Source organism: Cupressus sempervirens, chromosome 11, assembly GCF_028749045.1.
Source record: "Cupressus sempervirens isolate cs-2001-9-10 chromosome 11, ASM2874904v1, whole genome shotgun sequence".
Lineage (NCBI taxonomy): Eukaryota > Viridiplantae > Streptophyta > Pinopsida > Cupressales > Cupressaceae > Cupressus > Cupressus sempervirens.
The window spans coordinates 58315469-58338810 of NC_143128.1; the positions used below are offsets into that span (position 1 = coordinate 58315469).

Sequence of the window (23342 nt, forward strand, 5' to 3'; positions counted from 1 at the left end):
TATCCCATGGAGGGATGGGGCTCTATGATCTGATATACTCCAAAAATGAGGCTTAATTGGTTAAGCGAGGCATTTTTAGGACCTTTAATAAGAGATTTGAAGTTCTTTTTTAAAAAAATTCATGGGATGATAATCCTCCTCTTCTTTCCATGTATTCACACCTACAACCTCGTTATGTCATTGTCATGGCAACAGGTTGGGATGAGGTTGTACATTTTAAGACTACTCTGAATTTAGGTTTGGTTGTGGATTATTGTTGGGAAGATTTTGGTGAATGACCACTTGGTTGTTTAGAGGAGGCTTAGAATGAACTGGCGCTCGGATTTTGGTGAATGGCCACTAGGTGGTTTAGAGGAGGCCTAGAATGAGTTAGCACTCAGATTTTAGCTCTTGGGAGTTCAATTCATTGGTTGATCGGGATGTTTTTCCTTGAGGCGAAGTTCATCTGTTAAGTGCTAGTTTTTTTAGGGTATTTGGAGCTTAAGAGATAGTTGTTTGGACGTCTAGAGGTGCCTTGGATGAAACAAGTGTGGAACAAGTTTTCTTGGCCCAAATGCAATTTTTTCTTGTAACTGGTGGCTCAAAACCAAGGCCTTTCTTGGCATAATTTGTGTTAGTGGGGTATCTAGGAGCCCTCGATGTGCATTGTGCTATAATAGTGCATAGTCTTTTTGCCATCTTTTCCTTTAGTGCTCCTTTTCCAAGGAGATTTGGCATTAGTGGTGGGAGGTTTGGGGCAAGACCTGCTAGCATGTCTCATCTTTGGTTGAGTTTGAATCCATTGGCATAATGCTCTTATTAAGACTCCTTTTATTTAGGTTGCTTGAGTTCTAGGACTTGGTTTTATTAGTTGGCATATTTGGTTGGAGAGAAATTGGAGCTATTTTTTAACGTGTTGCGATGATTGTTCAACACTTGTGGTGGAAAATTATTCATTCTATTTGTGAGACTATCTTGGCAAAGTGTGACTTGGTTGGGGGTGTCGATCCAGGGGATGCTATTTGCAATTGTCTCAATTTTCCTCTTCATGGAGGTGTCCTGATGTGTGACAGATGGGTTATGAGGAATACATGCAAACATCATTTGAGAAGGACCAACTGGCAGGGTTAGTGGCTCAGGGAGTTTTGAAAATTAACACTGATGGCTTTTCATTAGGGAATCTTGGCAATGTTAGCATTGATGGAGTTGGTCATGATAACTTTGTTGATATTTGGTTTATTTATTGTCTGTTTATGTCATGTCTCGCAAGGGAACCAGAAAGAACAAGACTCAATACTACTAAGTTTTGTGTTAATTTAAAAAAAAAACGTTTTACAATATTGCCATAACATTGAATACAAAAAGTCTTTATAGGTTCCCTGTTGTTGTCCTTAACAACATTTCTTAGTTTTTCCAAATGCGAGAGCAATGTTTTTCTTATCCAACTAAACAAGTATTTCTAAATTGTTTCTCTTTTAATTTCCTTTAACACTTCTATACTTGAATTAAGCCACCTATTAGTTTATGTCCATTTATAGTTTCTTACTTTGTTTAGTATTTATCCCAATATTCATTTCTTTGTATTACTTCCTAATCTTAGATCTCATGTAGGAATTAGCAACTTCTAATCAAGTTGTTCCACATCTATGCTTGTAGAAGTTAGGGTGGTAACAAGTACTAGATAGCCTTCCTAAACATTTACTCACGAGTTCCAAATGATATTTTTACAACTTCCATTTCCAAATGATGATCTAACCATATAAATCATAGTAATACGAGGATGCGTCCCCGTCCTTTTTGCCCCACGTTTCAGAGACGGGGATGCACTGGGGACTTGGGTACTCTTTTCCCCCATCTCCAATGATGCCACCAGATTCTGTGACTCCATCGAGGATGGGAGGACCTCCCATTGTTTGCTATTTGCTGATTTGACTATTATGTTCAATGTTTGATGTCCCTTTTCAATGCAATGTTCAAGTATTTACTCTTTTACATATTTATATCTTATATTGCAATACATCTTTCATAACTAGCATTTTAAGTACCATATGTATTGTATATACAACCCCTCCCATCCCCTGCCACCGTCCCCTCGCCGTCCCCCCACTGATCCCAAATTAAGGCCCTTTTGTCCCCTAGTCTTAGAAACTTGTCCCGTTGTCCCCCTGTCCATCAGGGTTTTGTAACTATGATATAAATCAATTGCATCTACTTATTGTGCAATGACGATAGATATAAACCATTAACTACACATGTTAACCATATCGTATCCTATTCACTAGTTACTTTGATCATTCATTTGCTAACATTATGAAGAGTACATGGTTCTTTTATTCATTGTAAATATGATCTTTATCATCTCTTAACATAAGTAAGCCATAACATTATCATTATTTCCTTAAGAGCTTTGAAAGAATACATGTTTATATTTCTCTTCATTTCTTCTAGAGATACCCATTCCCCTTTTACATAGCTTTTCAATTCATGATACATATGCATATGAACTTAAATCCTCTTTCAGGAGTTTACATTACAACAACACGTAGATTCTTCTAAAGCAAGTGCAACATATATGCTCCAAAACTCGAAAATTAATCTTCAACAACTACTTAGTAAGGATCCACAGAGAGCCATCCATAAACACGAGCAGTACCTCGAGAATATTTGACCACCCAACCACGTGGAATCATAAATGGCCCACTCCCTTAAGCTAGGAGATAAGACCATGATCCACATAGGTTCTATGGATATTTAAGGTATAACCCCCAAGAAAATCAAATTAAATAGAGAATATAAAGCGAATGGACAACCAGAGGCAAAACATGAGTGATAGGTTCGACAACACCTAGGTGAGTGTTATCGTACATCCTATATGCTGAGATCAACCTGTCCCTACCCGAGTACTCCAATGGGATTATGTGTGACGTGCTCTAGTACATGATAATGTTGGGATCAACCTGTCAAGGAGCTAGACCATCTTGTAGTGCAGATTCTAACAATAATCTAATTATCTTGATTAATGTGAATTCCCAAACCTCCATGACCCATTAATTTATTAATGTTATCACTTATCTAAATCTCAAAGTACAGCCAGCCTGTATAGGGCCCTGATCTCTAACACATAGGATCCTCTAGTGGCCATTTTTGGGCCCTAGCACCGATGGTGACCTACTCACATAACAAAGTCACAAGAGTTACAAAGTAACAAAAGAGTTCAGCGCACACATTCCTAGGTTCCGATACCCTAGTCTCAAAACCCTAACTCAACATCAAATACACTTTGCACATAAATTGATGAGGTTACAACAAAAAGTACAACATGACTCCCGATAAGCCACAAAATTAAGAAGCCTCCGGTGACCAATAAACACAAGGGATGCATGATTCATACAAAAGTTCAAAACATCAAAACAACAAACATGAGGTTTTAGGAGACATACCATGGTCCCATAATCAGTGTACTTACAACACAAACCATAACATGTATACGACATGATTAACATCAAGCCACACGAATACAAAAACCTCTGGTGACAAAAATATAAGGGAATCGGAACAAGTTAATCAAGGGGTGCAAGTCCACACAATTAAAACACTTATAAAAATATCAAATATTAATATCAATATAATAATGTTATTTATTTGACATTAACATACAACACTTTATAGTAATTAAATAATATTTTAAAATCTTGTAATAAATTTTACATTCACTAAATATGGTTGAGTTCAATTTAGAAAGGTGTATTAAATACAAGTGGGAAATAATAATAATAAAATGTGTTTCCCACATTTGCTCCTACTTCTCTGTAACTCTTCCTTCTAAATTATTTTAGGGAGGGAGTGAAACTCAAGACCTCTTACTTAGGGTCCTCAAGTTACCGATGAGGAAAGTGACTTACTTGAGAACCTTTCTTCATTATTATGTATTAAATTAAATGCTAATTGCAACTATGAATTAAAAAAAATTGAAATAAAACTTTATAGTTTAATTATTTCACATAGTAATACGGGGACACAACACCCCCCGGCCATTTGACTCACTTGGGACATGGGGACTTTGTTCCCTTGTCCTCGATGGTGCCACCAAATTCGACCACGTTTGTCGAGGATGGGGGGATGACCTGATGTTAACTATTTGCCGATTTGACTATTTATGTTCAATGTTTGATGTTCCAATTCAATGCAATGTTCAAGTATTTACTCTTTTACCTCTTGATATCTTATATTGCAATAAATCTTTTTACACCTAGCATTTTAAGTACCATAGGTATAATATATACAAACCCCCTGGTCCCCCTGTCGTCCCCAAATTAAGGCCCCTCTGTCCTCCTGTCCTGGAAACTTGTTCTCTCGTCCACTAGGGTTGTGTAACTATGTTATTTTGTGAAGGTTGAAATTTCTTGTACAATAACTGTCCGATTTCATGCATTCTTTGCATCACATGCTTAGGCCATCATTCTACAACTTATTGGAAAAGATTGAGGAATGAATTCACGTCATTTTGGCTTTTGAATCTCTCAAATGCATGATAATTGAGAAAATTTTGCCATTTGTCGTGCAAATTGTCCAAATGGGTGTTCCCAGAATTACCAGTTTGAAAAACAATTATGGTTGACGGGTCAAATGAACTCATAAGACCATGAGATTCTGGGAGATGGTAGTTTTTAAATTATCTACAACTTTCATGTTTTCCAGAAAAAAATAGTTTTGATGTTTAGAGTGTCTACCAAGACGATTTCCAGAAATTGTCCCAGTAAGATTGAATTTTGGAAGGAGATAGCCATATAATAGTAGGGGCCCATAGAATAGTAGGCTAGTAGGTTTATGCCATGGCAGAGGTAGATCCCATACTATTGTATGAGGTGGGGGAGATTAGATTCTAGTTGCTACCCAATCCTGGCTATAGTTGCGTTGGGCCCCTATATATCTATTTTGTGGACCGTGGGTGAACTATATCTCCCACTACTAATCTATTTGGGCCTCTCGGTGCAAAGGAAGGACTCTTTCTTTATTTATGAATGGGTGGGGGTGCAGGGTGGATCTATATGGAGGGGTTGAAAGGAATCAGTCTATGAATTGAATCAGGGACTGGGGTGGAATCTAGGAAGTGAAGGCCTTGGGTGGGATCTATGAATCAGGGGATCAGATTGATGACCAACCCACTGCAGGCGTACCAGTCCATGTATCGGCCGGGGGGGTTAGGACAACTCTCAAACCTCCAGATTCTATTACCCTAAAAAACAAAACCTAAAAGGCATAGTTACGCCGGCTTGGGGGACGGGGGAATGGGGGTACAAGTTTTCAGGACAAGGGGACAAAGGGCCCTCAATTTGGGGACAACGGTGGGGAACAAAAGGGAAGGAGGGGGGCATATAGTATATAATATTCATATGATACCTAAAATGCTAATTATAAAAAGATGTATACCAATATAAGACATAAATATGAAGTATAAGTTCATCAAGACCGCTATTGCTATTTTAGTTTTACATTGCGTTGAACATTTGAACAATGATTTATGAATAATAAAAGAGATCTAGTTTCTAACTTCTAACTTCTATCAAATAAATTAAATAATTAAGCAAATTCAAAAGTCATAGATATCTATTATTAATTTAGCAAAAGTATGAGTATCATTATCTCATCAATCATTCAATGGCATCATAAATTTAATTACATGAAGTAGCATCAACCATGATATGATCACAATGTTCAATGTTTCAAACGTCAAATATCCAAGTCTCAATTACAAACTACAAAATCAAAAGACAAAACATCAAGTACTAATGGCCCAAGGGCCGCCAAAATGCAGTAGGGGCTAAGAGGCTTTTAGTCATCCATGTCAACCTGAGGCTCATGCTCAACAAACAATAAAACCATAACAAAACCTTTTAAATGTTTTTTTTTGCATTTTTTTATGTGCCGAAAGTGGGGATGACCGGCTGTCTCTAGTTGGGTCAAGGGACATGGCCTCGTCCCCTAGTCCCAAACAGGGACGCGGGGATGTCCCCTTCCCAACGACGAGTTGGTGGTGCCGCAAGGGACGCGGGAATGTCGTGCTCCCATCCTAGGTGCGTAGGAAGTTCCTTGTTGAAGGAACTTGTGTCAGTGTGACACCTTTTCTCTTGTGGTTGACCTATTTGGAGGTTAACGAGATGCTTGGTGAGTGTTGGAGTATTGGTTTGACTTGTGAAGAATTTGATGAGATTTTCTTGAGTGTTGTTGGTTTTGATTTCGCTCTTGGTGTGCTTGGTTTCTCTTCTTGGATCGCAAGCTTCCAAGTGGTGAATGCAACCTTGTTGATCTTGCTTTGTTAGTGATCATGACTAAGACCCATGAGTGGTGTTCACCCTTGCAGTAATTTGATTTATATTATTGCATTAATTGGTTGATTATGCTTATATCTGATTTATGAGATTTTGATGTTCTAGATGGTTTCATTGAGGTTTGTGCCATTGGTTACCTAGATTGATTTGGTATCACGATGCTGTTCCATGATTATCCTAAGATGAGAACATTGGTTGCACTTTGTATTTGTCCTGTTGCAGTCTCGGGTGGGGCACCCAAAAACAGTGGGGACGCATCCCCGTGTTGCTATCCTTAAAAAGGAGACAAAATATCATACAACCATATGTGGTGTACAAAGATTAATTCAACTAAAACTTTTCATTATAGATACAAAGAAGTTTCAAACACAAAGATCATTCAAAATAAATTCAACACGCATCATTTGAGATCATTAGGATTGATTCAAACACATCATTTTAGATTTATTTCTCTTCTTATAAATGCTCCAGGATGGAGGTTCAAATGAAGCCTACTTGCAAGGTCTTCTTCAATTTGTTGAGGTGGTCCCAATGCTTTTCAAGCCCCTGTTGAATCTTCTGGACTCTCCAACAACTCCTATCTTCCCTTCCAAAGTCTCTTGGCCAAAATCTCCTCAATAATTTTTCCTAGTGTTAAATTCTCGGGAACACTCCAAATTTCTAAGCTGCAAACAACCGTTTGTAAATGGTTGTAGCTATTAAGGTTTGAGGATCGTTGCAAATCTAATGGCATTGCCATGTGTAGATGAGCATAAGCCATGAAGAGACATGCCCCATGTGTCTATTTGTTAATTATATAATTAATATATTAACTAAGTTAATTATATTTATATATATCATTACTATTTTAATTTCTCTTATATAGTAATAAACTTATATTTCATATATAATGAACACACACACACACACATATAAATTATATCTCATATAATTATATATATTCATAGGTTTATTTGACTAAAGCTACCAAACATCAACACTCCCCCTTAGCTAGGGAGGATAAACATGACCGATATTACACCATTGGTAATATTAGGAATGGAAAATTTTAAGGAGATCTTTGATCAGAAGATATCAACCATTTTGATATGACATTTGATATCATGAGTATTGGCCTATCAGAATATCAAAACATGATATTCGCCAAATACTCTGACTATTGGTCTATCGAAATATCAACACATGATATCACCACGTGCTCAATAAGGTAATGACCTGCAAAATATCAATACGTGATATTCACCAGATACCTGTTATATATCTATACAATCAACTCATAGACCGTCAAGTGAAAGACATCTAACACTTAGTTGTTGATTTACAAGATATAATCCATCACGATCTATTTCAACATCTACATAAAATGTATTTCATTACTTAAGTTATTGTAAGATTGTCACCTTCCAATGACTTTGGCAAATACAAGTGATGATCATTTGGAAGTCATCACTTCCTCATGATATACACAAGGCGTAGGCCCATTGAATCATGTAGTTACACGCATGATACCAAAAGTTTACATGAAGTCAAAACTCCCTTTGATTCTGATATGATCAAAATCTTCAAAGATCAACTGAAACATATCCTCTATCCACTCCTTCAAACGAATGTGTCAGACTCCTAAACATCAATCTTCTAAGCTCCTTTACCTTTGAACAAGTGTCAGACTCCCTCTGAATCTTATATCAATCTCCCTCTTCTTGCAAGAACATACTTAGAGGAAAAGATCAAAGCAAATAGCTCTTATAGCACATTTTCAAATAATAACTTTAAGAGAGACTAATATAATATTCAAGAATGATAATTAGTTCTACATGATAATATAAGACAATTCCAATAAAATAAAAATAAAAATATACTTTGAACATATTTGCATATATTCAATAGACTATATATATACTTTAATCTATATTTTCAATATATTATTTGCTTATTAAAAATTAATATTTAATATTCATTTAATGTTTTTTACATATATTCACACTATTCCTTTTGCAATATAAATAATCAATTGAAATATAATATACTCACCCTTTATATGCATGTACCTCACTTACAATATTAATCACCTTTTTGACTCGTTAATAAAGTGAAGAAAGGTTCTATTTGTTATGAAATACCCATGGGTAGGACCAATGGGATCAGTTTTTAATAATACTTTCCTTTGTTTTGCCCAATCGGCGATGATCTTTATGTGGGAGCAAATAAGTCAAACCTCTTAAAAATTCATTTGCATTTCAAACTCAAGAGTTATTCCTGACTCATCTTCATCTCCTTTCTAATTTTTCAGTCCACTATGTCTGTGGCAGGTCTAGTGTGGATGGCTCTGCCACGTGGTGAACTGCTGGCTCGAGCATCCGCTTATGTTTTTACATTTCCCTTTCTGTGGTTGTTGAGGAAAATCAACTTCTCCATGCTCGAACAATGAATAGATTCAGAATTAGGAAGGAAGACATCATATTACAGCCTCTTAAACGCTTGGTTCCCTCAGAGAATATTAGGGTTTCATCTCAACAAATAAATTAAGTCTGCGATAATTATTTTCAAGATAAGTCTTCCTATGACGGGTAGGCAAACTTTCCGGCTAAGTTTGGCTTTATAGGGTGGATGAAATCAGCTATATTCTTTATATTTATTTTGGTATCCATTTTCTCTTTCTGCTTATTCATTTGTTTATTGCACATTGACGCTTTTTCTTCAATGCACACAGTGCAGATTGCAATTGTTTACTTTCTCATAGAGAATTACAAGTAAAGGATTGCCATTACTGTTTGGTGAAGGTTTTGGAGATGCTTCTAACTTAGTTGGAGGCATTGCTATATTCTCAAGTCGCTGTGTTTTAATCACAATCTGTGATTTGTATAAACTATATTGCTGTCGTTTGTTGTCAACTATTCAATCGTGAGAACTTAACACTGTCAGTGTAGTTTGCCACCACAATATTAAAATCAAAATATTCCAGTAGTCTTTGCCATGTGATATTATTGCTCTGAATGTAAAAATTTACCTTCTGCAATTTAAATGATATTCTTTACAATAATATTAGTCTTATATATATAATTATTTCTACAGTTGATATGCATCTCTGATTTCTTACAATTGCAATCTGACTTTGATACCATATTAAGGTTTGAAGATCGCTGCAAATGTAATGGCACTGCTATGTTTTGGTATGCGCTTTCCAAATGCAACAACCTTTAGTATTTATGATGAGCATAAGCCATGAAAAGACATGTCCCTTCATGGGACATGTCTATTTGTTGAGAATTCATATAATAAAATTATATATATATATATATATATATATATATATATATATATATATATATATATATATATATATATATATATATATATATATATATATATAGGTTTATCTGACTGAAGCTACCAAACATCAACAACCACCTTTTGCAACCGGTTCCCAAAGATTTGACGAATTAAATCAAACAATTATTTATTTATTATATATTTTTTTGTTTTATTTTATAACAAATTTCTAACTTAAATTTTAAATCACCAAAACATCTATCCCAAGGAATACACTTTTCATAGTGGTTAAGGCCCCAATATATGCTCCCCATGGTCTTTTGTTGGCATGTTCTTACCCACTTATCCCTAAAGTAACTGATAAGTTATTTTTCCTTATAGGTTCTCGAAGAGCAAGCTAGATGCATTGGTATATGGAAGATCTAGAGGGTGGGAGGTCGTAGGTTTGAGTCCTCAAAATCATTTATTCTTTTTAACTATCTTTTATTTATTTATTATATTTAATTTACTTTATTATTTATTTATTCTTGACAATCACATAATTAAACATAAATATTGAAAACATTATAAAACACATCATCGTATATTTATTTGGGCATATACGTGTGCGCCCATATATACTCAAATGAATGTACTAAGTCAAATAATAAAAAAGACAAGATATAATCTATACATAGCATCATAATTGGAAATAATAAAATATCAACTCATCCAAATATCAAACTTAAGACATTAATCCAAAAGTTCCACAAAATAGGTCGTTGACTGCCTAGTTAGGACCTATAGGTTTAGGGTGCCTATATGTATCATGGCATCACCTCCGATTGAACAACTTATTCGAGGATTTTAAAGACATGCTCAGACCTGTGTAAGAGGTGGAGTCGATGCTTGGTACCTGCACACATCTGCATCACATACCAACCAACATGCTTATATATATATATAAACAATAGTAATAGACAAGGAAAGAGGAGTGTGGCATTGTGTTGAAATCTTGCAGGAGTGTATACGACTGTCTCCCCTCATCCAACACACACTCCAAGCAGAATGCATAAACACATTGGGCTAGCATGGTTAGTTCAGATTACAATCAAGTAAATGCAAGAATTCTTTAAAACAATTTTATCAACAAGAATGTAAACATTAATTGATCAAAATACTATCTTCTATACAATAAAGAGGTATGAACTGGAAACATGTAAATATGAATCAACAATATACTGTCTTGATTTAAACCAAACTAGAGTCTATCAAACATCACAAGGGCCTTACATTGTTTCCTAATTATTTGCAAGTCATTTTTTAGGGTTAACAGGGGTATTATAGTTTATAAGGGGTTTCATATTAATAACTTATTGGAGGCTCTTGCTATTTGTATGTTGCAGAGCATAGTTGCGTTCTTGGCTAAACATGGATTATTTGCTAGACTGATTCTCCAGCGGTGGCGACTTTGGTAACTAGGAAGCAACTTGATGATGTTAGTTGGCACTTAACATTGGTTATTAGACAGATTCTCTGATTGTGTGGCCTTTTCAAATCTGTTTCTCTTAGACACAATCCTAAGTGAAATTGCATCAATTGTGGACTTGAAGTATGGTGGATAGGAGGTAGTTACCTCTAGATATGTTACACATTGAATCATCTAGTGGATCGTGACAATGCTCTATAATGTTCCTTTTGAGGGGCTGCCTGCCCTCTCCTCTTTGTATTTCTCTTGAGTTTGAATGAATCTTTACCTCCTCTTTGTAGAGTTTGAATGAATCTTTACCTCCTCTTTAGGGTTTTTTAATTAATATTGTTTTGACTATTCATATGATTTCATAGATATTAATGATTGGGTGATTGTGGAGAAAAGTGGGAGTGAATTGAAGAAATTGAGCATATTAATCTGTGTGAAGAAAAGGATGTGCAACGTTTTTAACAGAATAAGGAGGTTTCAATAAATACTGAAGCCTTCTATGGTATCTTTTTGCCTATTTCTGGATAGATTAGATTTTATGGGAAATGTACGACTGAAAAAGTGCATATACTATTTGCTGGTGTTTAAGTGAGATGCTTTATTTTCTTTGAAATGTATATTGATTCGTTTAATGTTGAAAAAATATGCCTTCTCTTGGGTAGAGGTAGACAACTTTCCCTTAATGAGTTAAATATGTAGAAAAGCAGTATCGCTGAAAGTTCTGGTGAAGGTTTTGAAACATAGTCTTACTAGAGTTGTGTTTTTGAATAAGAAGCTGAGCATTACTGTGTGTGATTTCTGAAGAAGTGATATCGGTATTGGTGATGCTCTGGTTTTTGCAAGTAATATGTCAAGAACAATGTTTTTGAGATAGCCTTGTAGTGATTAGCAGGAGTTTGCAAGCTGTATAAAGGAGATGATTGAAGCTATGCATCCAAATAAACAAGAACCAATGAAAGTGCTTGAAGTGCATGCTTTTTAGGGGTATATTATTACTTTCAAAGTTGCGTTTGAGTTAGAAGAAGGGAATGATAGTGTTGGAGGTTGCGGGTGTAAATGGTTTAAAGAGAACTAGTCAGAATTGATTCATGATATCAAAGTATTTTTGGGTTGGTGCCTAAGCTAAGGCTGGTGCCTGAGGTGACTAGAGCTGCTGCTTTAGTGTTAGGAATTGGTGCTTTGAAGAGAGTTGGTGCTCACTTTTCTAATCTAGGCTAGTGTCCATTTTGTTAAGGAAAAGCTATTATATGCCGTGTTTCTTACCTGAAAGGATTTTCATAGTATAACTCAATCATTTTTTAGTATCATGCTTGATCATTAACCAATACCAAATGCCAAAGACTAACATTAAAACACGATTCTATCATTCTAATAAAAATTATTGCATTGAATTACTGAAATAAAATATAGTTCATGAGATTTTGAATGTTAAAACATGATATAAAGTTTAATGTTCATTAATAAATAAAGTTTTGATCAATCATCAAATGGATTATCAAAAAAAATCATTGGGATTTTCATTTTCCCCAACTTCTAATATATCCTTATTATCACCCAAATTGGTCCAGCTAGCACTAAATCCACCAAGTGCCATGTCCTCATTATCATCCAAATCAAGTAGAGTGGCTCTAGCAAGATCTTGAACGGCCATATCCAAGTCTATTGACTCAAGTGCTATGTCCCACAACTTCTCTACCCACTTTTTGTATTTTGGATCCTTGCGGGCCAATTGGTGTGAATAAACACCAAGTCAGATTTTTTGGCAGCCAACCGGTTATGCTTGACTGAGTGGATATAAGAATGTTAAGTGTTAAATTCTACAATGCAAGTGATAAAAGAATGAAGAATAAAAATTAAAAAACTTGCTTGTGAGAGGATCTTAATGGCAAGAGGTTGGAGGTACACATAGTCTTGACCATGAAGGTGCCACCATGTAATCGCATCCATTATGCTTTGGTCATTTATAGCAAGAGGGAGAAGATCTTTCTTGGGATGAATAATCTAGATTCTCTCTTAACTACTGCCCTCACCTTTGGATCACTAAAGATCCTTCTTAGTGCCTTCTTGTACTCACTAGCAACCTCAACATCTCTACATGGTGGTACTCTACTAGGAATAGTGAGTACCTTTGTATTGTAGTATTTGAGAGAGAAAGCATAGGCGAGGAGGTGAAGAGGTGTTGTCATTTTGTTCCAGTGATGGAGAGCTATTGTGTCCACCATTTTATAAAAGGCGTCCTCAGGATTGTTCTCTCTTCTTTGTATCGCTTGGAATATCAAATGATGTTCATGTAAGTTATCTTGATGTAAGTTATGCTAATTAAAAATTTATATCTCTCTTAATAAGTAATGATTAAGGAATGTATTATAAATAAAATCTATAACTTGCCACTTTTATCGTCTCCAACCTAGTGTCCATGACATCATAAACTTCCCCGAGGCACGATTCATCAGTGTCAACAAAGTGGAGCGTGAGCATGATTGGCTCAGTGAATTCCAATACATACTCCACATGACCCCGCTAATCATCACCTAATATCATTGCTTTCACTTTTTGGATCCTCACTATATTGGACTGCTTCCAAATACCCTATTGGTTGCTGATTACCATTTGTGATAATGCCTCCTTTACCTTTACAAGTCGTCTCAAGACGATTGTGTGGAAGGCAAAACGAGCTTCAGCCACCTAAGAACATGTTAATAGTAAGTTAGTAGCACATTTAAAATATGTAAACAAGACAAAAAGCATTTTATTCAATTATGGAAAACATGACATGATAAAATGATAAATGAAACTAAATAAATCAATTTTAAGAATTTACCTAAATAGTGCTAATTTGGAGAAAGTTCTGAAAATTGCTTGTGACATATGGTTATTTGTGACAAACATCTGAATATCCTCACCCTCATAATTGTTTTTCACCCAGTCTACTTGGGTGTCAATTGCTTGCCACCAAATTAAGAGAGTGCACAATGCATGGTGTCCAAAAGATGTGATCATATCTAGCCTCTACCAAAGTACATTTTGCCTCGCAAAATTTTGCATTATCTTTAATTACTTGGAGAACATTGTCACTACCCATTGCTTCTATGGAATAAATGAGAATTTGGGAAATAAACTCTACATCTTTTATTCCACTCTCACAATTAACTGCCTACGAAAACATTGCCCCTTTGGGTGACACAGTAATAATATAGATCAAAGGACCTTTTTTCTTACAATCGTTCCATCCATCAGAGACAATAGGCTAACCTCAGTGGGTTGAATGGAAGATCACTCGCATAGGAAACATGCAATTTTTTCATGAGCAATGTCTCTTGCTTCATTTTGAAATGTTTGATCTAGTTGGCCTCTCTTGTAGGTGCTGACTTGTGGTTCATCTACATCTTCATCCTCGCTAGAAGATATAGGCAAGAGGGGATGTCTAGAGGCTGGTTGAGTGGGTGGTGGCGGTGTTGGCTTTTTTTAATCGGAACTATGACGACTTTGCTTTCCTTTCACCACAATCTATCAACATCTTCTTGTTCTTTGTCTAGGTGACATCCCCTTCATATCTCCCCCTGTTGGTCCCTTACACATATTAATCACTTTACCTCAAGGGCCTATAAATTAAAGTTTTACTCTCTAGTAGAAGCTTCTGTATTTAGTTTGGCAAAATAACATTTACATACAAATCCTCCACCTCTAGGACATTGAGAAATTTTTGTAGTGTGTTTCCAAAGAAAAGATCCTTTTTCAATTAAAATTTTTTGAGACCCACCCATTGAGCTTTTAATCTCATTGTTGCATTCTATAACGGAAATGGAGAAAATGAAACAATCTTTGAAACTTCTACAAAAGCTTGAAAACATTTTCTAACATTCCAAAAACTTGAAATAATCTATCAAACAACTAAAGAAAAATGGTTGAAATGCACACATTAAATGCTCAAATCTGCTTTTTGAAAGGTATTTGCAACTCCAAAATTGATCTCCTTTCAATAGAATCGCCTCACTTAATCTTGCAAGATGGAGAAAGCAAATGAGGGAGCAAATATGAAATGAAATGTTTTTGTAGCCTCCTTATTAGGGTCTTTTTAAGGTTAGGAGGAAAAAAATGTAATTTAATAAGTTTTTGGGCCCACTATTCCTTTTAGGCTGTGGGTTAACATGAGGTTTGCTTGGCTCTAGGTTGGGTGTCATCGAGTCCGTGTGTTGTCTACCCAGGGTTTGTGTGCAGTCCACACAGGGTCCACTCTTGGACCTGTGGGTCTGCCTATGTGTGTGGTGATTTGCACTTGTGTGGACCCATAGATCCAAGCACGGAACCTACACAGACCACACAAACCATTGTGCGATCTTGGACAAAGTTCACACCCTGACCCAATTTGAGGGTCTAGGGTGTGAACACTGTAACATAGCGTTTTCCGCAAGAAATTGGATTTTGTCTTTTTGATGGTTGCTGTCTTTATGTTTTATGTGGTTTCAAGCATTTAAAAGTATTAGAATTTTGTTCATCTTCCCATTTAGTACATTCATTGTGCTCTTTAATTGGTATTAGAGCGGGGTTCATTTAGAAATAGAGCTTGAACACTTGGAGGTTGATCCTAATTGCACATATGGGTTGTCATGAAGGTCTGACTATGAACAAAGCACCTTCATTTGATGGCTCCAATTATGCATTTTGGAATGTTTGAATGCGTAATTATCTATCTCTATTTGTTTTGATATTTGGGATAGTGTGAAGATCTATTATACAAGTCCTTCAATTCCCCTAATGCATGTTGATGGAAAGAAGGCTTTTAAAAATATTGCAAAAGTCACAAACACAATCTTATTTGGCTTGTTAGAGACTGAACTTGTGAAAGTCAGGCATTGCAATACAACTAAAGAGATTTGGAAGTAACTTCAAAAAAACATATGAAGAATCACTAAGTTGAACAAATATGTTGTGGCCGTGGAAGTGCATGATGAAAATCAAGAACATGAATATTCTACTCATGAAGAAGGAGAAGTAAGTCTATAAGAGGTGCTAATAAGCATTTTAAATGAATTCAAGAAATTTAGAAAGCAAATTCAGAACTTGAAATTGATACTACATGAAGAGAATGAAGCAAATACCAAGATATCTCTAGTTCTTTGAGAAGCAGAGCAACTGATAGTTAATTTGAAGGTTCATGTTGTTGAAACAAAGAGAATTTTGTTAAAATACAACTTAACAACGAAAATAGTGAAAGACTTGAAGCCGAGACTGTTTTACTTAGAAAGTGTCATGTCCCCTTTTGATTAAAATTGGATTTTGGAAAACATTAATCCATTTATTCTCCCATGGTTTAATTTGTTATTGTTTTAGCGTCAGAAGAAGTAAAACATGGATTATTTAATATACTGTGATCAGGTTCCATTTGTTATTGGCAGCCATTTATTATACTGTGATCGGGCTCCATTTGTTATGGGCAGATATATATTATTCATGTCTCATTACATGTTATTGGACTAATGGTTGTCGGGTTTATAATTAAGCAAGTAAGTTTTGTTTGTTATGAAGTGACATGCCTCCGAAGAGGCATGCCTCTACGTGGCCCAAAGGCCACGTAGAGACATGACTCTTCGGAGTCATGTCCTCTTGCAACCATATTAATATGCCATTCTGATTGCAGTGAAGAATATCAATTTTCGGCAATTTCAGTACCTGTGATCAGAGCAAAGACATTGTTTAACATTTCATTTTTGCAGATATAATAACATCAAACATATATTTCCTCCATTCATTTCAGTCTACAGTCAGAGGAAGGCTAACTGTGATTGCTGAGATCCACAAACCTTAGCATAATTGAATGAACTTAAGGAAAATAATTAATTTAGTATTTAGAAATTTCCAAATATTCTATATACCAAAAGGATATTCAAGTTTTAAAATTAAATTTTTAGACTCACTTGGTGGGATTTCAGAATTCGTGTCATTTTGGGAAATTTGTGGGTTATTTTAGTAAGTTTATTCTGTTACAAGTGGAGGGGAAGCTTTGATAAATCAATAACAAGTTTTGGCAACTCTCTGCGAGTTGGGGCCCACTTTTGTGCTAGATTATTATTATTTTATTACTTCAATGGTCCTCTTTTGTATATAGTACAATATTGATTACTTGATCTTCTTAAGTTCCTTATTAGAAACTTTCTATTTTGTACATTTGTAAAATTCTTTATAATGATCATCTTGATCATTTGTTAATACATCAAATATTTTACCAATTACGTAGAGTAATATTTTGTAATCTGGGTTGGTGCCCACTTTGTTAATTGAAAGCTATTATAGGCCATGATTTTTTTATCCGAAAGTGTTTCCCATGGGAGATTTGGTGTTTGTGTTCATATATATAGGTAACAAAATAGAACACATAAAAAAGCGAAGTTCAGAAAATTAAATTGTCAACTGTGTGCAAATAAATATTCACATTCACACAGAGAGCAATGTTGCCTTAATCAGAGTCACAGTTTGAGCAGTTTTTCTCCAAGTTTTGGGTACATGGGGGCATGATTTTGCGGATGGCAAATTTGTTTTGGATTTTAGGAGAGCTGGTATATAAAATAAAAAGTATAATATTGAAATAAATAATTACAAAAAAGAGGAAGAAATGATGCAAATTATCATTTGCGTGGATAATTTTGTGTAAGAGAAGTGGAAGTTTAAACAAATTTGACAATTTGTCAATCAATAGATCCATTTGTCATTGTTAATAATCGGTAATATAGTATTTATATTTTTCATCAATTTGAATATACATGACATAATAACGTGCTAAATAGAATCACTAATCTATAGTTTGCTTGATGCAACTGCTATGGTATTCTCCTCATAGCTAGAATTGATAGAGTTCTCTGGCTCCTGCAACTGGACTTTGACCAGTCCTGGATGCATGGCCCGAACTTAACAATTTGCTTTGGATTCTTAGACAAAACATACCATCATGTTGCTGGATTCTCCTTGTAGTTAAAGGCCCTGCAATTCACGAGACACATAGCATTGGGTACAACCACAAGGTTGTCTGTTGTCCTAGAGATGATCCTGTTTACAATTTTTTGGTTGTTTTTCTTAGAGGGACACCCTGATGTACATACCATAATGCTGTTGGGCTGTCTTTGTACTTGATTGTCTTGTTTCATGATTTGCAAGGCACCATGTACAATCAAAAGCTTTTGTGCTCTCCTAGAGGTAAGCCTGTTTACAATTAATTTTCCCTTAGATGTGAGGGATGATGTGATGCCCCTAGAATGACCGAATGTCACCTGAACATCTGGTCTATGCTTGGACGCCTCCTACTTAGTGAGAATGATGGAGGGACATTTTGTTCCCCATGCTGTGGATGTTTTTTTTTTTTGTAGTGAGCCCTAGCAATTCTAGGTGATTCAACTTCTCACTCTTACAAAACTCCCAAGATAAATATGACAGAAAAACATAGCCAGTAAACCTAACCCTCGTTATCTCATTTAGACATCTACGCTTCTGTTCTGCAACATGGAGAAACTATCAACAATTTGGTCAGGTTTTGGGTAATTTTGATTGCATATGGACAATTCCAATCTTCCATGTTATTTAATGGCTTTAATGTCAAAGCCTGAGTCCAAAATGGGCCTGCTGACTCTGGGTGCCAATGCGATAAGATGTTTAAATCTGAATAATTGTACACGTAAAAAGCTAAAACTAATAAAGTCTCTATAGAAAGTGAATTGTAGTCCATTCCTGTCTGGAGCTATGTTACCCCAGGTTTCCGGGACGAGGGTATAGGGTGCCGGGTTTCCAGGATATTTTTTTCTAGAGCAGGGGATGGCAGTGGGGACAGCTATATAAAAATTAGGCAAAATTTTAAATATTCGCATGAAAATATGTATAAGTCATGCTTATAAATATAATAGAACCTTAACGTATTGATATAAAATTTGTGTTGGATAACTCAAATTGAGAGTTCACATGAGAGTGGAAGTCAAACAAATTATCAAAATTCAAATATTAATTTTGTCAGACAATTAGGGGACGAGTTGCCAAAAGTTCTCGAGTTTCCATGACATCCATGTTTTTGTGATGGGTCAAATTATGTCTGTAATTTGTCCCTGAGTAACAGTAGACTTCAGGGGTATACAAATGTAATTTTTTTGAGTATAATAGAAAATAAAGAGTTGTATGGAAAGACAATGTGTACTACAGGTTCCAACAAGTACCCTCAAATATCTTGGTGGTTATGCACCCTTCTGTCTCACGTCCTGGTGGGATGGGATTTTCCATGATCATGCATGGGAAGGAAGTGAAAAACATATTGAGAGTTTTTTGTTGCCACATTGAACAACATTGCTCTTTAGTACCTTTCAGCCTTTCAGTTTTATGTACCTCGTGGTTCAGGATTTTTTCGGTTTTCTACATCTTGTAATTTAATTAGGTAAAATTGTAAGATTTTTTCCTTTTATGTTTATCCATTTGTTTTCTGTTGGCAAGTTAGTCTGTAACTTGACTATCTGTGTTCTATTTGTTTGGTGTTATGGGCAATAATTTATAACTCATGCTTTGCTCAAGTTTTGGTAGTGAGACATAAAGGAGAATGGGGTTTGTGCAATTATTTTTCCTCAATCTCTTTTTTCTAGTTTTCTTACTGTTATACAGCTAAAATTCTCAATAGGGTCAAAGGTATATTTTCCTAAATTTTACTTTTATTCTATTCAAATTCCCGAACAGAACTAAACCCTACATTTGGCAAGGGGAAATGTTTTATCTTCACGTGTATTCTATTTCTTTTAGATGAATGTCACATGATGTTATTCCCTGATAATAAAAGGATGGTTCTGTATGATATATGGATGACAAAGTAATACAATGTACATTTTTCTCTACAAGTACTTTACATGCACTTTTCATTATTGACTGGAAAATCATAGATATTCTAGATAGTGTCTGGACTTGATTGTGTGAGACTTTGTTTTATAACGTTCAAAAGAACTTCACACAATTGAATCCAGAAACTATCTAGCTTTCATATGGATTATGGAAATCTAATAGCTAGAAATCATAAATATGCCAATCCAGATTGTGTTAATGTAAGTTGACTTTTGTTTTTGCATTATTTGACATGTTTTTACTTTTTTGGTTATAATTTGTATTTTTGATATCATTTTTCACAGCTTTTAGCATTGATTCATTGGCTGAAAAAGTTGGATCCAGCACACTCTAGTTTTGGCTTCTTTGTCAAGACTACAAAAACATGGGATATTAGAAAAAACACAAGTCTGTAAAATAAACTTGAATAAAGCTTGACAAGCATAATTATTAATGATTCAAGATTGAATTTAGATAACAGATATACTTTGATAATAGTCACATTTCTTAGAATTGGGATTGACTTGGCAAAGCTGAAGTATAAATGCAGCTCAATTACCCAATATTTAATCAAGGAAAACATGGGAAACTAAAAATACTAAAATATTTGGAAAAACAGGGTAAAAAATGTGGTATTTGTTTTTTGAATCCAAATGGAGGATAAGAAAATGCTCGTTTTCCATACACTGCCCCATTCATTGATAAATTGATGCAAAGTAATTAAAGAGTATAAGGCACACACAAAGGAGAATAATGAAAAGTTGGTTCTACTTCTTTCCCTTTTCTGCTAGCAGCCTGTATTTTTCCACTGCCTGGTAAGCTTCTGTGTTGGAATTACAGAAGTATTTACTAGTATCCACCACGAGTTTATGAGTAACTTGTTGGGTTGTTCTGCCTTGTGAGTAGGCAAGTTACTTGCCAAGTTTTGATACTATGGTTGTATTGATTGAGGATCTTTTAAATAGAGCTAGAATATTCCTGGATGCGATTATGTATGTGTTCATTTACCATCAACGTTTCGGATAATACTCCACAATCCATCATCAGGATGCAAAAGATGATGGATCATGGAGTATGATCTGAAATGTAGATGGTAAAAAAATACACACAGTCGCATCCAGAAATAATTTAGCTCAATTACGATGGATTGTGAAAATCTGCTATCATTCATTTTAAAAATAATTTTGATGTGCAACTGCAAGATATAACTTTGCATTGAAGATTGAATTCATTGTTCCAACTGCTTCATGCTAATTTTCTCTTCTCCTATATAGTTTTCATGGCACCCGCTTCTTATGCTAATTTTGCTTTCTCTGAGACATGTATTTCTTTTCAATATGGATTTCAGATAGTAAATGATGATTTATCTATTCCGAAGGATATGGACCCAGAACTTAAAAATTTAATTGAAGGACTGCTTTGTAAAGGTAATGCTTGAAAACAATATTTGACAGCTTTTATTTCATGCTTTTTTGTTATAAATTTGGGTTCCTTAAACTGCATGTTTTACACATTATAAATATAGATGCCTGTTTTAATTTATTATATAAGCAAATCCTGTTTGACTGAATTCGCAGATCCTAACAAAAGAATGACTTTGGATGTTGTTGCAAAGCATCCATGGGTTGTGAAAGGCTATGGCCCAATACAAAATGATTTATGGAGATGCGAACATGGCAGCTTTGTACACATTTCTGAACAGTCCGTTGGGGGGGATTCTTCTGAAGATCTGTCTGAATCAGCGTAGCACAATATTTGGTTGTCTGTAATGTGGAAAAGCTTTGTGATTGCTTGGGTCATTTTAGGAACATATAAAGTACTTGAATGAGAGTTGCCTCAACTTCTTATGGTCTTTGTGTTGAGATGTTATTTGCTATCTGCCTCTACTGTTATGCTAATATTGGACACAAGTATTGTTTGTGTGCATTTGAGTGCAGCAAACGAGCGGGGTAATTTGAAGATGAAGTTCACGTGAGGCTGTGTGCAGGTTGGGTATGTCAGGTGGGCAACATAACAGATGCATTTGGGAGAAGAGATACTTGAGTGAAGCTAGTTGGCCATAGACAGGAGTGTGTGTGCACATTTTGGAGACATGCTCATAAGGGAAAAGGATCCAATAGTTGCGCCTTTTCTGATAGTTGAGATAGCATTTGTAGATTTCAGGACCATTATTTTTAATAGTATAACACTTGTAGCTGTGATTTCAAGGTTGTTAGTGTTCATCTCTATTTCTAATAATTGAATGTTATGTGCTCTTAGATCCAAGCAGGAAGAATCATGTGATGCCACATGAAATTGCACCAACAAAACATTAATGTAGTACTGTAGGTCCCACTTTCTTGTTGGGTCTTTTAGGGCACCTCAAAAAAAACAGGCTGATGTGGCTTCATATTGACAATGTGCATCTGACACCTTAGGTTTAAGCAGTAAATTTGGCCAATAAGCTGCTCTTAAAATTGGGGTTATTTTAAAATCGCCGTCTGATTTTGGGAGGCGTAATATTAGGGTGCACAACTAGTGGGTCCATTCCCCTACATGAAGTGGATTGTAACTAGGATTTGCTTTACTATAATTTTAGTATGCAATATGTCTTGCTTCATTAGTAAATAGCCGTAGGTCAGCGTGCTCAAAATATTTTTAACCAGGATCTTGGATACTGAAGAATTGAATGTCAGGATATGTGGAGGATTTGAATATCTTTGTACTGTACATATTGTGAATAAATCTTTTATATCCAGTTTTGTTTTTGTGTGGTTCTATGGTGCAAAACCATCAAAGCTGTGTACGATATTTACTTCCATGACTTTCACCTCTACACATTTGAAAAGCTGTTGAAAAGATGCTGTATGGAAGCTTTAATTGGACGGGCTTGTAAACCTATGGTAAAGAAACATGTACCTTATGTGTATCCGTAGGCTAGTTGACAGACCCGTGTTTGAAGTTTGTACAAGTTTTTCTTTTAATGGTTTTGGGGAGAATTTTGTGCAGGTGACATTTTTAACAATGCAGTTGTGGCATGCCAGAATTGAATTTGGGGCTGGTTGTGGTCATCAACATAGATTTCAAAATTTGTTAACGGTCATATATTTACAGCCCCAAGAACCTCAAACAGCCATAATTACTTGAGATTACAAATCTCGTTGTAATATTGACACACACAGAAGAAAACTAGTCTGAGTGTATTTAAATTAGCATGAATGTTTCTGGAGATGCATAGTTACTAGTTTAAACTTGGGCTTTTAAAATGTGCTTATACATTCTAATATCTGGCAAAAGATTTAGATAATAGACTTGCAGCACACTAGCATTTCATTCGAATTAGATTTGCGTTGGTTTAAAGCTATTTTGGTAGCATTCTGCATAATATTTTATCAGTCTCCTTAATCAAATTGATATTTGGCACGACAAGTGTAGGTGGATTGGCAAGGTTAAGTTTGTTTACGAGATTCGGAAGGTCAAATTGGTGT

General features: G+C 35.4%; 1 protein-coding gene across 1 annotated transcript in view; it reads left to right on the forward strand.

The window, feature by feature from the left end:
• LOC149528232 (serine/threonine-protein kinase GRIK1-like) overlaps positions 1-22622 on the forward strand; it is a 147245-nt gene extending 124623 nt beyond the window's left edge. The window contains exons 11-12 of the mRNA XM_089810955.1: positions 21224-21302; positions 21453-22622. Coding sequence (XP_089667081.1) covers positions 21224-21302; positions 21453-21622 — 249 coding nt within the window. The 3' untranslated portion in view covers positions 21623-22622. The remainder of the gene's footprint in view (positions 1-21223; positions 21303-21452) is intronic.
• Positions 22623-23342: the final 720 nt, after the last annotated feature.